The 18,426-nt window shown below is 43.3% G+C and overlaps 1 protein-coding gene across 1 annotated transcript; it reads left to right on the top strand.

The window, feature by feature from the left end:
* Positions 1–1,737: 1,737 nt before the first annotated feature.
* Positions 1,738–11,259, top strand: ANKRD1 (ankyrin repeat domain 1). The gene is made up of 9 exons (XM_015061889.3): positions 1,738–1,944; positions 2,625–2,804; positions 3,686–3,823; positions 3,953–4,060; positions 5,537–5,635; positions 7,199–7,297; positions 7,506–7,604; positions 7,742–7,840; positions 10,393–11,259. The coding sequence occupies exons 1-9, from the start codon at positions 1,918–1,920 to the stop codon at positions 10,501–10,503; spliced, it is 960 nt and encodes a 319-aa protein (XP_014917375.1). The 5' UTR covers positions 1,738–1,917; the 3' UTR covers positions 10,504–11,259.
* Positions 11,260–18,426: the final 7,167 nt, after the last annotated feature.

Here is an 18,426-nt window from a genome sequence, read left to right as displayed (position 1 = left end):
AACACTGAAGAGCCTATTACCTACAGTTTTGGTTGGGCCCTGAGTGGGTCTAGGTATGAACTTTCCTTGAAAATCTGCTCTGTGCTTAGTGATTCTCTGTTCCTATTGGATGCAATCAAAACTCTTCAACCCAGTATCCACCAACCAGCTGTGTATCTGCAGCAAGTTACTCAACATTTCTATGCCTCACCACCCTCTGTAAAATGAAAGCACTGGTCTTGCTCAAACTTTGAGGGCACAAATAGCTGTGAGATTCCATATTCTAGACCCTTAAACAACCCCTGGCCGTTCCCCAAAGATGTCTCCTAATACTGTCCTCAGTTTGGGTCAAGCCTGGAACAAAAAGCCATGAGAAATGGTAGGAAAAACTAAAATGGCCACTTCTCACTTAGATGAAGAAATCAATGAAGACAGGAATAGCTGTGTCCACCTCAAAGAAAACACCAGGAGATTTCCTTTAAGTAAAACCCCTTTTAGGAAAGAACATTAGATACCAGAACAGATACGGGAGTTATTAGGAGGGTTCTTTACCATTGCTTTTCCTTTGGGGGTCAATGTCTCATTCTGACAGTTCCAGAAAATATCCATGGGCTGATCAGTTCAAGGGGAGAAGAGACTGGCAGCCATGTTTTGTGGGGTAGGTAAGTCTGAGGGGTGACAGATCCAGAAAGGTCAACATAGATCCTAATACTCCCCTCCATTAATAATACTTTTTCTCTCATTCTTCCCCTTTTTTCTCTTACTGAAAACACTAAGGTTCTGGATGGCTTTGAAGGTACAATCCCAATCTCTTCTTGAACCATAAAAGGACCTAAATATTTTTACATGATTTAACACCTCAGATGAGAAACCAGAAACAGAGGTCCTCTTCATCCCTCCCTAGAGCAAAGCTCTCTGCCCCTCTAGCGATGTGTCTCAAAGCGTGATGCATCAGAGTTATATGGGTGCTTTGAAAAATGCAGATTCCTAGGACCCATCATAAATCAATTCAGAATGCCTGGAGTGGGGCCCGGGGATCTGCATTTTTGACAAGCTCCCACAGGCGAGTGTTTTACCGATAGCATCTGAGAACTTCGGCTCTATGACCTAATCGACACCATGCCATTGCTAATACTGATCTCCTGTAATCTTTCTTGGGACCATCTGAATCAAAAAGGCTCCGGTAAGTATGCAGTTTTAGATGACAGCGAGCACGTAATGTGCTAATTATGGCCAGTGACACCATGAAATAAAAGTGCATCACTGAATGCTTTCAATTTCTTACAATGATGGTAAGATGGCATGTCATGGGGCCTTTTTAGCCCCAGACATCACTCCAGAGAATTCCAAACAGATATAGACAAGGGCCATTAGAACCCCGGATCCTTTCCTCTCAGACTGTTTACCCACGAATAGGATGTCCTGAAGCAACACTTCCCCCAAGTGAAGTGTTGATAAGTCTGGTTATCAGCAAGATATTATTGGCAGTGTGATATGCAGGGCATTTACATTTTCTTGATAGGGTTAGTCATATGAAAGCTGACAAAGAAGGAACAGGAGCAGTGCTGTGGTGCAATAGCAACAGACAGCTGTCCCCTGGCTTCCCGATAAATAGATGGCTCGCATTGCTGAGCGGTGTGGTCACCGCCAAAGGAATGGCCCTCTCACATTTCTTCCTGATTCACATATTAAGTGGGGTTACTTGTCATCCCCTCCCTCTTCGGCTTCCCAGACACTGAGTCTGGAATGAAAATTCACCTGCCTCTGAGTTGGCCACGGGTGGGGGCCGGGGTGTTACTTGGGTTCCCAGGTTGGAAGATTATCTCACCCAGCCCTCGCTATATAAGCTGAGCGGGGTGGAGGGGCTCAGCAGGGCCGACTCAAGGGATTCATTCCACGGGGGAATAGACACACAGACAAACCGAACCTCAGGCAGACATGATGGTGATGAAGGTAGAAGAGCTGGTACGTAAGACACGTTATCATTTCGCAGTGAAAATCAGTTCGGTCTTGATTTGTATTTGGAAATAGAAATGTCCTTTTATTCAGGCATGATGCACAGGGACTCGGATGTCATCTATGGAAAATGGTTGGCTTATGTGATGAAATAAGTGAAACTGGAAAAATGGAGCTGGTAGTAATGGGTTCTCTGTTTCCTATTTATTATTATCTTCTCCTTTGGTTTTCTTACCAAAGCGCAGCTTCACAGGCAGGTATGAGGATGCCTCAGGGAAGAAGTGTTACTGTGAGGCTATGTCTGGAAACTTCACAACTCAAGGCCAAATGTCATGGAAGAATTGGAAGAAATTATGAATGGAGGGATTTTAAATAATCACTGAAGAATTTTAAATAATCATGGAGGGGTGGCAGTTTTCCTAGGAGAAATGGGATTGAGTGGGTTCAAAGTGGGTTTAAACATATCAACCTAATCTAAGCCTTGATTTAGCTAGAGAAGAGGACGATCACCTGAAGGTAATCCTAGAATCCTGCCGCAGTGTGTCCCAGCCCGGGATCTGAAAGCACATCTCACAGAGGAGGCTGTCACCAGCCAGGGAGGACCAGAGCCCTCCTGCAGCATCCTCTTTGAAGAATGACTCCAGGACCGGTCTTGCTCCTTCTGACACTACACTTTTCTTCCCTCATAGGTTACGGGGAAGAAGAACAACAGCGGAGAGACTGGGGAGTTCCTTCCCGAGGATTTCAGAGATGGGGAGTATGAAGCTGCTGTTACTGTAGAGAAACAAGAGGACCTGAAAACACTTCCGGCCCACTCCCTGAGCCTGGGGGAACAGCAGTGGAAGATTGAGAAAGAGCGAGAGGCAGAGGTAAGGAGATTCCCTGGATTCCACTAATGGGAAGTTGGGGACGGGACAGAGGAAAGAGGTGCCAGGCAGGAAGGAGAACCAAATAAAAGCAGCCGTTCCAAAGATGTTTCTCTGCCAAATTCAAATCCATAAAGAGGCAACTTTTATAGGACAGGTTGTAGGAACTAATTCTTTAGCAAGACTATGACCTCTGGATTCCAAATCAATGACAGACTGTTCTATGATCATCTTCTGCTTGAAAGACTTGGAAAGAGAAACATGTCCAGGGACTTTCTGATGTCATACACGGTCTAGGTAGTCCGAAGCAAGAGAGACCTCTTTTTCTCAGTAATGTGGCTTGTGGTCCATGAATCGTTGTTTGGCTGTGTTTACGATCTGTGTTGACAAATTCTGTGTTGCTGGGTGAATTTGCATCGCTTACTAATCACAGAAAAAGCATGCATTAGTTAGCAGTAGTCCCAGGACAGGTGGTTTCTTAGTAAGCCACCTGAAAGAGATTGGCATTGATATTTCAGGGCTTAATGCTTACTGTTGGATTCTTTTGAGTTAAATAAAAAAGTCTACAGAAATCTGGGGTTTGTTTATGGAAAGGGTTACAAGATCGTCACTTATACACTAGATCCTATCTCCAATTAGTCAAAAACTACAAACAAGAGATACAAAGGTGAAGGCAATTAGCTGAAAGATTAGACCCCAAATACTTGAGTAAGAAGTCACTAAGTCAAAATCAAAGATTAGTTTTGAAGTTGTTTTGTTTCTTCTCTTTTTTTGCTCAAACTGTTCACATACTTCTCTCAGACCTTGCAGAATTTTGTTTAGACACAACCAGAATGCCTGTCAGTAGAACTCACCATATTTTGAAATATGGATTTCTTTTTTAGCTCAAGAAGAAAAAACTAGAACAAAGATCAAAGCTTGAAAATTTAGAAGACCTTGAAATAATCATTCAGCTGAAGAAAAGGAAAAAATACAGGAAGACTAAAGTTTCGGTCGTGAAGGAACCTGAACCTGAAATCATTGTAAGGACTGTCTGCTTTTTGTGGTGCTACACGTCTGGCATTATGCTACCGGGGAAGGAATATCTGCGGAGGGTTTGGGCGAATGCTGGAAAGCTCGCGGTAACTCTCACGTTATTTTTTTGGCTTTAGACGGAACCTGTGGATGTACCTAGGTTCCTGAAGGCTGCCCTGGAGAATAAGCTGCCAGTAGTAGAAAAATTCTTGTCAGACAAGAACAATCCAGATGTCTGTGATGAGGTAAGGCTTACACAAAGCGCTGCAAAATCCAGCTCATTAATTTTGTGTTTCTTATGCTTAACTTCAGCCTTGCTAACATGATGCCAAAAACCAATCCACCTGAAACAGTTTCCCCAGCTGTTACCACATATGCCGGTAGCATATTAGGATAGCACGGCAGTCCAGAAAAAAGAGGCTGGATTAGCGCTGTGGATTGCATCTTTTTTTTGGTACTTCTCACTGATTTTTCAGTTTGTCTATAACTTTTTATATTCTTGGGATAGTCTTTTAATAAGGCAGGGCCAATGAATCCCTTTTGGAGAAATACATAACAGCATCATCTTTTTTTTTTTTTTAATAACTTTTTTGTTTATTTATTTATTTTGAGAGAGAGAGAGAGAGCATGTGTGCAAGTGGGGGAGGGGCAGAGAGAGGGGGAGAGAGAGATTCCCAAACAGGCTCTGCACTGTCAGCTCAGAGCCTGATATGGGGCTCGAGCTCACAAACCATGAGATCATGACCTGAGCTGAAACCGAGAGTTGGACACTTAACTGTCTGAGCCACCCAGGCACCTCAGCATCATCCTTGATTGGACCCAAACACATCAGCCTTACACAAGGAATCTGTGGACTGGAGTTCAAGTGGTGGCTCTTTCACTACTTGGCTATTTGATTTTTGGCAGCTAATTTGCTTTTTCTAGACCTCAGTTTCCTTATCTGTAAATAGAGCACACTGGAGTGAATAATGCCAACAATTGTTCTAGGCCAAATAGGCTATTAATCCATTCATACAAAGCCTTCATCTACTCCTTTTTGCATCCTTTCCCGGCTGGAGAATCATTTCAGAAGGTGAACTAAAAATGACTCCTCCATTCTCTTTTTTTTTTTAATTGTTTTTTAATGTTTATTTATTTTTGAGGGAGAGAGAGAGAGACAGAGCGTGAGTAGGGGAGGAACAGAGAGAGAGGGAGACACAGAATCCGAAGCAGGCTCCAGGCTCTGAACTGTCAGCACAGAGCCTGACATGGGGCTTGAACCCACGAACCACAAGATCATGACCTGAGCTGAAGTCAGAGGCTTAACCCTCCCCCCAACCTCTTAAAAAAGAATTGAATGCTTTTTGATATTCAACCTAGCCACAGTCCCAGATGGAAGAAAGCCATCTGATCTGCATGGCAAATTCTACACAAACAATGAAGGCACAGAATTCAAGAAAGGGAAATGTCAGCATGTAGGTAGTTTTGAACTTTAAATTCATATCCCTCCACATAGACCTCTGAGGGCTTAGAAATGTACCTGTAGGAAACTCAAACCTCATTTGTAGGATAATTGTTCTAGTTCTGCAATTTTAGTAAATTTGACATTTCTAATTCCAAAAGAAGCACTCGAGTTTCTATTAATTAGGTCACTGGAGTCCCCAGCTCCACAGCCCTTAGAAGGATTTATGCTCATTTTTATATCCATCGCTGTCTCTCTTTTTAAATCTCTATTCTGACAGTATAAACGGACAGCCCTTCACAGAGCCTGCTTAGAAGGACACTTGGCAATTGTGGAGAAGTTAATGGAAGCTGGAGCCCAGATCGAATTCCGTGATATGGTAAATATATTTCTTTGTTTGGAAATGAGCCAAAATAAGTAGACTATATGAAGCTCGTGAAAACCTACAATGAAAAACGGGGTTGATTGGATTGAAAATTGATCTGAGAGAACAGGGCGAAAGCTCATTTCTCCATACAAAGGGAAGTTGGGAGATGGGACTAGGTCATGTGGAAAGTATTTTCCATACATACTGAAAAGCAGAGGAGTGTTCCAGGGAAAAGAAGGAAGTGAAAGCCTCTGCACGGAATTCAATATCCTCATCAGACAGAGAGTTGGGTCAGTATCAAGTCAGTAGCATTACTGAGAAGTAATACAGTCAGCACTTGCCTCTCAGTGTCCCTGTCCTTCCATTATCCACGGCAGTCTGCTCATGGCCCCGTGGCTGCCAGCAATGTGTCAAAATTCTCTAGCTGTACACCTTATATGATAGATGCCATCAGTGAGGTTGGGGGCTAAACTGCCTGCGGAATGAATTGCATCTATGGAAAGTAGCTGCTATTCAGACCTCAATAATTCAACCACTGTGATTTCTACAAAGACCAGCAGACAGCATATTTCATGAACTGCAGATTGAGCTGGGAATAGGCTTTATTTATTTAAATGCAACTCAATTTGACTTTATAGCAAAGTGGAAAAGGGATATTAAAAAAAAAAAAAAAAGTCCAAAGAACTTGAATGAAATTGAACCCAAAAGACGAACACACAGAAAAACAATAAAAAATAAATACAGTTTGCATGAAAAGACACTCAAATTCTTGAGTGTGTGATTTGGAAGGCCAGGAATATACCAGAGTGGGGAAGAGGGCAGTTCCTAAGAGTAAGGGCAGTGTGCAGTGACCACCGGCGGTGGCAGCTGAGTTACAGAGGCTGTGCTGTGCAGATGACAGCAGAGAACCAGCAAGAGATGAGACAAAAACAACAGGGACACAGGAAGAGGTGACAGCTCCAGATTAAAATCTTGGAAGGGACTACTTGCATTATGCCAGAATTTTAAAATGCGTTTATCTAGAACTTCTGAGTCTATTTGGCAAAAGTGGCTGAAAGTTCCGGGCAGATGTGGGTTTGAATATCTATTCTGATACTTGCTAACTGCATTTCCTCGGGCAAAAAACTTGACTATTTGGGAGACTTGGTTTTCTCACCTGTAACATGAGGGCAGTCACACCTGCTGGGAGGACCAACCCATTGAAAGTGTGTAGCACCTTTCTGGCAAGTGGAAATTCTCCATAAGTTGTAGTTTTTATGCTTTTACCAAAAAAAAAAAAAAAAATAGAAAGAAAAAAGATTTGTTAGATTTGAGTTTTCTAACGATGCAAATACATGCACACAGATACACACATAGGACTGCATACACTCACGTCCACACACATCCAGTTTAGCTAATGCATCAGGCCAGAGCCTTCTGCTACAATACTTGGAATTAGCAACCCAGAGGAGGACAATCCAGTGTCACCATGGATGCCTTAGCAAATCGGGTATTTCTGGGCCTCAGAACCAAGCACTAATTCCTCTGACCAGTTCTTCTTTACATTAAGTCACACCCCTTTACCTTCTGCCATAGCTTGAATCCACAGCCATCCACTGGGCAAGCCGTGGAGGAAACCTGGATGTCTTAAAATTGCTGCTGAACAAAGGAGCAAAAATCAGTGCTCGGGATAAGGTATTTCCCCTCTTCTTGCTCCTCCCCTCCACCACCTTCTTCCCCTTCCCCTTTCTTTCCCAAAACCACCTCACCGTTTGGGTCAGCTGGAAGCTCAGGCTGTGTGGGACACCAGAGTGGCCACTTGTTCCCCTCCCACATGCTTTGGGGTCTGGGATGGCCTCTGTCCCCGCACCCAGCGAATCGGTTGCATTCTTCAATTTCCCAGTTGCTCAGCACAGCACTGCACGTGGCGGTGAGGACCGGTCACTACGAGTGTGCAGAGCATCTCATCGCCTGTGAGGCGGACCTCAACGCCAAAGACCGAGTGAGTACCTGGGCAAAGCTCCGCCTCCTGCAACTTCGTCCCTCACTTATCTGGAATCCCTCCCCAAGCAGGTGCCCTTGTGGGACTCACTTCCTGGCCTCAGGTCCACCTTTAGCCTGTTGACTCTGCTTCTCTAGGAAGGAGATACCCCTCTGCACGACGCCGTGAGGCTGAACCGTTACAAGATGATCAGACTCCTAATTATGTACGGGGCTGACCTCAACATCAAGAATTGTGTAAGTACCTGAACTAAGCCGTTCCTGCTTGGGGGCTTTCTTCTTAACAAAAACATATCTCATGTACTTGAAAATAGTCCCACAGCTGTAGGATTTCAGGGTTGGGGGCAGCCTTTTGATGTTTAAATGCCCTGTAACAACATTGCTAACGTTGCCATGACGACATTGCTAACCTTGGCAAGGTCACCTGGTCAGAGATGGGTGTAGCCCGCCATGACTGTTTTGGCGCTGGTATAGTGTCTGGTGATTCTTTTAAGATTTGGTCTTGAAAATACAGGTCAAATTGTTCCCTCTCCCAAGCCCAAGCCCAATCTGCCTTGGCCACCCCTGGCTGAGCCAGGCCTGGGGTAGTCGGGTATAAAGACAGACGCCATTCCTGAAGTGATAAAATTCCACATTGGTCAATGTGGCCAAGAGCCAATGAACTGAAATTAATCAAGATCTAATAGGAGTAATTCTGAGTAGTCTCCCCCACCCCCACCCCTTACAACAGCATGCCATGCTACCCCTTTCTTCCAAGGCTAGACATGCTGTTGCCTATATTTTTGAGATAATTTTTATCCATTCTCCACTTTGGTTTATCTGCATATCCCTCAAAATAATTTCCTATATTTAGGCCCTGAAAATGCTCGTATAAGTCCCTTCTACAAGTACGTGTTAATTTAGCTTCATCTGCAAGCCAGGGAATAGAACCAACTTTTTCTCATGGTCCCAATTTCCAGACAAACATCATCTAATATAAGCTTTAAAAATACCACTGAGAGGAATGGATATAAATTACTAAAGAAATAATTTGAAAGATTTGGTGGAGAATCACTTTACAAAGAAGGAAAAGAAAACCCCAGTCATCATATACTGTGAATAATTTCTTCCCCTTATTGTGTTACTATGAGACCGAGAGGAATATTTTATCATTAAAAAAAAAAAAACCCACAAAACTGTCTCGGTGATAAGAACAAAAGATAAAAGCAGTAAATAGAGACTGCTTGGATGGGAAAGCCTTAATAGTAGGCTCCCTTGATAGTGAGATTGGTCTTATCTAATAATGTAAATAAATTACCAGAAAAAGAGATTTAATGAGATCTCTGAAACTGCAGAAAAAATGATTTCGTTTAGGCAGTGAGACACTACCAGCAGAAAGAAATAGCGTACATATTTGGGGAGACTGTGTAAGTAGCTAGAAAATTAGGAGATAAATTCTAACAGAGAAGAGTTGAAGGAACTCAGGAAGAATAGCCCAAAATATACCAACGGTTCTGAATTATCAGACCACAGCATAAGCGCCCAGAAACGATTAATGTCATTGGCCCAATGGCTGATGTTGCCCAATGGACCTGTGAGCCTTTGGACACCATCTTGAAGGGAACTGGAAACGACACACAATACATTACTCTATCGTTGTCCAAAACTCCGCCATCACGTGTCCTGAGAGTGTTTCTCAAGGAAGATGCTACAGAGGTGGGAAGTTCCAAAATCAAGGTTACAGGGCCACTAGTTCAAATAAGTACATGGCAGCAGAGCACCTAAATTCCTTAAATGGCGGCTGCAAGGAGTCTGTGCACAAAATTTTAAAGGGCTCGTCCCTAGCCCAGTCCATTGCTGCTCTGTGGATCCACAGGGATCATGCTACCAATTCTTCTGATTTCTTCAGAGAGCTCACAAAGTCAGTTGGGAAATCTAATTTCCAACTGTTGCCAATTAAGTCCAGCTTTAAAAAAAAATCTAAACTCTGGTTGGGCCCAAACAAAACAGGTCTCTAGACTGATTTGCATCTCAAAGCTGCCAGTGTCTGAGTTACAGTCTCTGAGTTAGAGAGACTTCCAAATGAATAGAGGTGGAAAAATTTAAGACTTCTCATATTTAAAGGCAAGAATTGAGAGGTGACATGGTTTTCCTTTTTATAAATGTCTTGAGACACAAGCATAAGGGACAAAGAATTTTGGTCTCAAAAGTTACTTCCACACTGTTGATGTCACCTCCAAGAAAAATGAAATTTTCTGGGAGATCCCAATGTAACTTCTGAGCAGTTGTGAAAACTCTACCCCTCTGAGCAGTAATCGTTCTGAAGGGTACCTGAGGACACCAGCCAGGGTGCCGAAGCAGCTCACTCACCACCAGTTTTTATCAATCGGGAATCATTTTCCAAATTGATTGGAACTGGTTGTTGACTACCACTTCCCCGTGCCCATTCTGCAGGATCCTGAAGATGCATAGAGCCATTTTGTGAATTTCAAAATGACTTTGCATGCTCTTGCCATTTACTACCTAGGGACCAGGGATTTTTACCCAAACCTGGGATAGTCCCACAGGGAAAAACAACAACAACAACAACAACAACAACAAACATTGCTAATCTGAAATGCCAAAAGCATTACTGTGAGAAACAGTGAAGGGCTGATTTGAATATAAACCGCAAATCACTCATAGTGGAAAGCATAAAACAGTTCAATAAAGCATACACCTATCCATTACCTCATTAAACACACACAGAGGATGCAAATTTACAGATGCCTCCCATCTGAAAGTCAAATTTCCTCATGTATTTTGATTAGGCTGGGAAGACCCCGATGGATCTGGTGCTACACTGGCAGAATGGAACCAAAGCAATATTTGACAGCCTCAAGGAGAACTCCTACAAAACCTGTCGCCTGGCCTCCTTCTGAAGGAAACCACGCCTCTTTCATCGGTGTTCACTGGCATTTTGAGGGCACGGCCCCAAAGAAGAGCAACTAGTCATAAAACCCAGCTTCTATCCACCTGTTGTAAAGCTGCACCTAATGAGGTTTTGAGAAAGCACGGGGCTAGAGGTATAGACATGTCCCTTAGTGAAGCACACTCTATTTTTATTTGTTCCTGGTTATTTATTTATTTATTTACTTCAACACCGCTGATGCTCAGATCCTTCACAATCATCCATTTGGTGAGCAAAGCTTCATTTGTATAGAACACTTCAGATCCTTCCAGCAGATCTTGAACCATGTTAACGAGCAATGTGGTCAGTGTCTACTTACGTGCGCCTCGCTCGTGGAAGCTATTTCAAGGTGTTTTTAAAAGACAGGGGTGATCATCGCAGCCCTCTTTTCTCCTGAATTTTCAATGCTGAAGTTCGAGGCAACGGAAGGCATGACGTGACAGGAAAGGAAACCGTAGAATGAAAGGGATTCTGTGAGAAGGGCGGTAAAGCCAATTGTTTTATGCCTGGGTCTGGTATTTCTTACCAAGTCACATGTGGTACCAAGGTGAAGAGAATGTTGTGAGTGTAAGGGGCGGGGTGTAGTGGCGGGAGTGGACCGCTGGGCCGTGCAGAGTTGAATCTGCTCGAAAAAGATGAAAGGGACTGCGAAGTGTAAATGTGTAAATGTACATTATGTTGTATGTCTATTTTATATTCATAATAAAAGCAAATTCTGAACCTCTAAGTACTTCTATGAGTGTGGTGAGAAAGAACCAAATGAAAACGGCCATTTCGATGAAGTGGTTTTTTCTCTTCCGAGTTTTTCAGATTAGAAATGTCCTGTGAAATAGGACCTCTCCGTATTTAATGTGTACACAGACCGCCAGTGGTCTAAGCAAGACCACCTTGCTAGAATGCAGATTCTGATCCATCCCGTTGCGGGCAGGGCCTGGGACTCTGCATTTCTGATGAGCTCCCAGGTGATGCAGAGGTGGGGGTACACCACAACAGCATGTAGAGCAACAAGGCTGTGAAAACCATCGTCAAGATACAGGGGTGTTCCAGAGTTCTTTTGGCCCCAGTGATGGGGAGAAAGAGACCCCTGGTGGGCAGAGTGATTACTGCAAGCTAAACAAGGGCTCTTTAGGAAGTTCCCATCCGGGCTAATCTGGGGTTTAGTGATTATTGTGGACACCGACTGTTGGTGTCAGAGGCTGCCCACGGGGAAACACACCTGGTCAATGCTATTTGACCTTCAAGGGGAGCCATTTTGTTGCCAGATGCTGGACCAGGTGCTAAGACCTGTGATGAGAAAACCGGATGGTCCTTGCCCTGACTTCCTGGAACAGATGAATATTAAAGAAATAATCCCAGAAATATATCGGAATGGTCTGAGGTAAGTACAGCGAAGTAAAAAACAGAGTCCTGTGAGAGTCTCAGCTGCAAAGGGCAGGGATGTCTACAGACTTTTCAGGGGAGTCTGAAGGATAAACTGAACCATTCAAGCCCAGTGTTCCAGATAGCAGAGAGACACAGGCAAGGGCAAGGTCATGGGAAAAGTCGGGCCCTTTAGGAAATGTATGAAGGCCAACGTGAAACGCTGGTACTGGTACCCCTCCCCTCAAAACTCATCCGAGATGGGATAACTAACACACGGCCTCAGCTTTGCCTCTAACACTGAGAGTATGTACTCGCACCGTCCACAACCAGAAGGTGTCCCAGTTAGCTGGTCATGGGCACCTAAGTTGTGAGGACAGTCTGAAATATTTTTGGGTCTTTTGTATCTAGTCTCCTAACCTCCAAGGGCATCAGGAGCTTCAGTCCCTCCGTTGTCTCCCTCCCTCTCAATCAATCCCCTTTTGCCATCCCTCTGCCCTCCTGCTAGGGTCCTGGCTCCAACTAGTCTTGCCTTAAGGCTCAGCATCCTCCCATTTCTTCCTAGTAAAGCACCTACGACGAGAGTGACAGTTCTCTTGCTGGTACTGGCGTCTCCCACAGCATAACTTAGTGAGTTATCATGTGACCAAGTTCTCTATGATGCCTTCAAGTCCCCCTCCCCGCCAGAGCTGGGAGGGGAGAAGAGGGTAAGGGTTGAAACACTTTCGTGTCACCACACAGAGAGATTTCCAGTAGCACAGAGGTAGAGAGCATGAGAAACAGCATGGGTAAGTCCCACTGGAACAAGGCCAGCTCAGTCACCTTCTGTTAATGGAAAAGATAAACACTTTAGGCAAAACTTTCAAGTTTCTGTCACACAGGTGGTCAACTTGTAAGCTCCTCCTCTTCCCACCTGACCCAGCTCCTTGCCCATAATCTGTCTCTCGTCTTGTGTTTTCCTCAGTGAAGGGAATGGCCCATTGACCGACAGACTTCTGCTAGTTCTTGATTCTCTTTTCTTCACCCCTCTCTTCCAACCCACCTCCAAGTCTTCTTACCAAGAATCCTAAGCAGCTCTGTAGTCTGCCCACTTCCCCCATCCCAGGAGCCACACGTTCAGACGGCCAGTGTCCCCCGGATTACTCAAATGGCCCCTTGCCCGGCTCCTGGCCTCTGGCTCTCTTCCCTCCAGTCTGTTCTTGAAGTTTCGGCCAGAGTGATTTTGCTAAAATGCAAATCTGGTCAAGTCATCCTCTTTAAAATTCTTCAGTGGCTTCCCGTTTCCCTTAGGATGAAATGAAAACTCCTTAATGTTTTCAAAAATCCTTGAAATCTGACTGCTGTTAACTCCCTCTTCTCATCTATTTCTCATCACTTTCTTAGCTAAACTCTGAATTTCAGCTCTGGAATTTTCAATTCTTACAAAACCCAGGCACTTGGTTTTGTTTTCATATACTGTGCCAGCTCCCTGGGAGGCTCTCCTTCCCACCCCACCCTACCCCACCATTTCTCCTCATTCCTCCCCTTCGGGTTAGCTGTCTTCTTTCCACAAACCGTCCTTGACCCTTACTTACACTGTGAGTCCCCCATCCCCACCTGGGTTCCTGTTGAACTTTGTTTTTAGTCCAGTGGTGTCTTAATCTATGGGATTGCCTTTACCCGTCAAGGGGAAAAAATCTCTCTCCCCTTGAGGAAGTAATACCTACTCACCAAGTATTAAGCCAATTAGAGAAATGAATAATGAAGAAAGCAAACACCCCCAATAATCCTTATTTCATGCTATTTCTGTGCACATTACACATAGGCACTGTACATTTAGTTTTGTAACTTTGGTTTCAATTGAACAATTTATTCTACACATCTATATAGATGGTATCCTTATGTTTCAATTTACGATGGATCACTTAACTAGGCCTATATTGGGCATTTAGGTTGTTTCCACTTTCCCATTATTTTAATGTTTATTTATTTTACAGAGAGAGAGAGAGCGCGAGAGACAGCGTGAGTGGGGGAGGGGCAGAGAGGGCATTTCCCATTATTTTAGACATTGTCCAATGAATGTCCTGACTCAGGCACCCTTTACACCTAAGCAGCTATTTCTGAAGAAATACATTTGTAGAAGAAATTTCCCCAAATCATGAAGTTTCATTTTATACATTTTTATCTTTTTTTCCATTTTTTAAATGTTTATTTTTGAGAGAGAGAGAGAGTGTGAGCAGGGGTAGGACAGAGGGGAGACACAGAATCTGAAGCAGGCTCCAGGCTCCGAGTTGTCAGCACAGAGCCAGATGCGGGGCTCAAACTCACAAGCTGTGAGATCGTGACCTGAGCCGAAGTTGGATGCTCAACTGACTAACCCACCCAGGCGCCCCTACATTTTTTAGTTTTCAACCTGATCAGCAAAAGATCTACTTTTGGTGGATTTTCCTTGATTACTTAGAAAGTTCAGCAGCTTCATGTTTATTGAGCGTTTTTCTGGTTCAATCTTTGTTGCATTTCCTATTAAGTCAGGTTCCCTGGAAGCAGCCCTTAGAATGAGGATTCTTACGTAAGTGATTTATTGAGCGTGCTCTAGGAAGGCAACAAGGGAAACACAACAGGGCAGAAGAAGAAACAGGCAAAGATGTGCTTTCAGGAGAAGTCTCTCCTCAGCCTTATCCCAGCTCAGGAGCATAAATCATGCCACAGAGGCCAGAGAGCCGGCTAGGAATGCCCTGCGTCAGGCATTGGCCTCGGGCCAACTGCAAGGGGTGGGGGGTGTAAAACCTCCCAGGCATCCCTGGGTAAGGTGACTTCCATCAGCCCAAGGGCAATGCTCTGGGGAAGAGTGAAGATCAACCATTAGTGCCCAAATCTGAAGCAGCCGGAGGAGGGGTACATCAGCCTGGTCAAAGGGACCTGTCGGACACTAATAGCATTTATCATGTTGCATATGTTTTTTAAAAACATTTTTAAGCTTTTACTAAGGATGCTAGACCTCTCTGCTCTATAAGATGCATTATAAATGCACTTTCCTAGTTGTTTGCACATTTCTAACAGAACATTATATTTATAGGTAAATTAATCAAGCTTCACATTTCTGGCTTTGATGACCTCATTTAGGTTTCTTCCAACCCAAGGTTGTTTTAGACAAAAAATGTACTCACCTTTTCTCTAGTATTTTACAAGTTGTTTTGTTGTTTTTTTTTTTAATTTCTTTAATCCGCTCGAATTTAGTGTAGTGTATATTGGGGAGAAGATAGGGATTAGGCTTTTTCTCTCCTAAATGATAGAACAACAGCTGATACTTAAAGAGTAGGTAATTCTGTCGACCGATCCTCCTTGGAGCCTTCTACAAATATAAATCTACTTACTCCTTGCAGTAGCACCACAGGTATGAAAATAGATGAAGAAAGTGAGGCACAGAGTGGTTATGTGATTTATGCAAGGTCCCAGGCACTAAGTACTGGCAAGTTCAGATTTTAACACAGGCAACGTCTCGTCTTTGCACTTACTTGGTATGCCGCGCTGCCATTCCCACATAGGGAACCAGTTGTGCCAATGCCACTGAATTGAAAAGTCCCTCATTTCTTCTTACATTTGGAGTCATTCTGAACTCCCGACTCTTTCATTGACCTACATGAATTTTTGCACCAGTCATGCAGTTTTAATCACTAGGGTCCTGCTGTAGTCTTTAGTATCGGGGCATACAAGTCCCTCCCAGTGTTTTTCTAAGAAACTTCCTAGCTATTCTCATATTTATTCTTTCAAAATGTAGCTTAAAACCCAAACATATACAGAAGCAAATATATGCAGACACTATTTTGGATTTTATTAAATTCATACTCTGGGGGAGACTTTGGTGAACAATGCCTCCTCATGCAAAAAAAGAGTGCCTCCCTCTGTCAGTTAAGCATCCGACTCTTGATTTCAGCTCAAGTCACGATCTCAAAAGTTTGTGAGTTCGAGCCCTGTGTTGCACTCTGTGCTGACCACGCAGAGCCTGCTTGGGATTCTCTCTCTCAAAATAAGTAAGCTTTTAAAAACATTGCATGTAAAGAGTTTTCTTCACAGAGGTCCTATATATATATTTTTATGTAGGCATGATCTGTGTCTTTGTGAAGAGAGTCATCTTAAAATGACATTTTATAGTAACTTACTAACTAAAACTATTACCTTTTGGTGCACTTAGTTCCTAACTGACCACTGCGCTGAACATTTATTTATGGTATTGTCATTTTGTTGCAATAAATCAGTAGTGCGTCATGTTCTGACGAGAATAAACCTCAAGAGGAAACCCGCCTGCTGTTCTTCCGGCAGGACCGGCCAGCACGCCCTCCGATTTTGCAACAGGACGAGCACCTACGCGTAAGTAGAAAGTGGGCACAACTGCAAATGCGTAACAAACGTGCAGAAACAAAGAAGTACCTGCATTTCTAATCTTTCCCCAGTCGCTTCTTTTATGAAGATGACAGTCACATCTGCAGTAACTTCCCTCAGTTATGATATCTGGTGCAACTGGGGCACATAGACACACGTAACTAGTTGGCTGAAAAAGCAGACTAAGGTGGGGCATCAAAAGAGGTTGAACATACGACCCCTTAAATATTTTGAGTTTAAAATACATAAATGCACACTCACATGCTGGTCTGTAAAGATGAGCGCCTGTTCTTGGGAGTATGGACCCTCCGATGGGAAATCTACAGCTGTCTTCTTGAGTCCCTGTCTCTTTGAAGAAGAAAGAGAACTTAAGACTTGAGCAAAGCAATCCAAGTGTGGAATTTTTACTGGATCCCCCCAAATCCTAGTTGTCCTGTTCACACCTACTTTGACAGCAGGTGTTTTTTTTTTTGGTTGTTTGTTTGTTTTTTTTAAGTTTATTTTTGAGAGAGAGAGCAAGCACGAGCAGGGGGAGGACGCAGAGAGAGGAAGGCACAGAATCCAAAGTTGTCTCCAGGCTCTCAGCTGTCCGCACAGAGCCTGACGTGGGGCTCAAACTGAGGAACCATGAGATCATGACCTGAGCCGAGGTCAGACGCTTAACTGACTGAACCACCCAGGCGCCCTACAGGGTTTTTCAGTGGCTCACCTTTTGTTATGTATGTTATATATATATGTTAACTAAAAATTGTGATAACTGTTGCGCTAGGATAGACAAAAAAAGAATTCCTGGGAAAGCATCACCTTGGATTTCCTGGGAATTCTTTTTTTTGTTCCTCATAGTGCAATAGTTTTCATAATGTTTAGTTAGCATATATTATTTTACAACGCTACCCACAGTGGCATAAACAGACTTGTGAAGAAACACACACCTAACTTTCGGAGAATCCAAGTGGGTGGAGGGAGGCGCAAACTGGCACTGGAGGAAGTGGCCAACTGTGGCACGTGGGCTCAGCGGCGGCGGCCATCAGTTTTACGGAGGGGAGTGGAGGTGACTAATCCATCAAATTGCTCAAGAGGAAGTCAGACAAAAATGCTTTGTCTTTAGAGCCTTCATGCTTAATATAAACAATATATAAATATATATGGACACACATACATATGTGTGTGTGTGAAATATTCTTTTACTTGTGTTCTGCCATGGTTATGATCACAACCAGGAGTGGGTTTTAAGTTTTATCAAATGTCTTTCTGGCACCTGTTAAGACAACTCTGATTTTCCTCATTTGACTAATAAATATGAAAAAGTACATTAAAAAGAACTGAAATATCCTCATGTCCCTAGAATAAATCTCACCTGCCATGGTATACTGTTTTAATAGTCTCTCTTTACCAATATTTTACTTTAGCAACTATATTCATAAGTGAGACTGACAGAAAGCTTTTTTTTTTAATTTTTTTTTTTTAACATCTATTCATTTTTGAGAGACAGAGACAGAGCATGAGTAGGGGAGGGGCAGAGAGAGAGGGAGACACAGAATCCGAAGCAGGCTCCAGGCTCTGAGCTGTCAGCACGGCCCGACAAGGGACTCAAACTCACGAACTGCGAGATCATGACCTAAGCCGAACTCGGACGCTGAACCGACTGGGCCGCCCAGGCACCCCAAAAGCTTTCTTTTTTTAAATTTATTTATTTTGAGAGAGAGAGAGAGAGAGAGAGAGAGAGAGAGAATAAACGTGAGTGGGGGAGGAGCAGAGAGGGAGACAGAGTCCCAAGCACGCTCCCTACTGTCAGTGCAGAGTCTGACACAGGGCTCAAACTCATGAACAAGAGATCATGCATGACCTGAGTCAAAATCAAGAGTCAGATACTTAACTGAAGGAGTCACCCAAGCACCCTGAAAGCTTTCTTTTTTTAAAATTATCTTTCTTCTTTCACAATAGTGTTCTTTTTCTCACTTATTTTCTTCATATCAATATAACATAAATGCAGATATTTGTAAAAAAAAGGCAACTTCTTCTTAATATAATGATTCTACTACTTAAAAAAAATTATTTCCAAGGTTGGTTGGGTACAATGGTTAGATATTTTTAATACTGCTATTAGGAAAATCAGTATTAGGTTTTTAGGGACTTTCAACTTAAAGGAGGGAATTCTATTTCAAGAACATCATGG

Source organism: Acinonyx jubatus, chromosome D2 (genome assembly GCF_027475565.1).
Source record: "Acinonyx jubatus isolate Ajub_Pintada_27869175 chromosome D2, VMU_Ajub_asm_v1.0, whole genome shotgun sequence".
Classification (NCBI taxonomy): Eukaryota; Metazoa; Chordata; class Mammalia; order Carnivora; family Felidae; genus Acinonyx; species Acinonyx jubatus.
The sequence above is the reverse complement of the archived record's forward strand: the minus strand, read 5'-3'. Positions and strand labels throughout refer to the sequence as shown.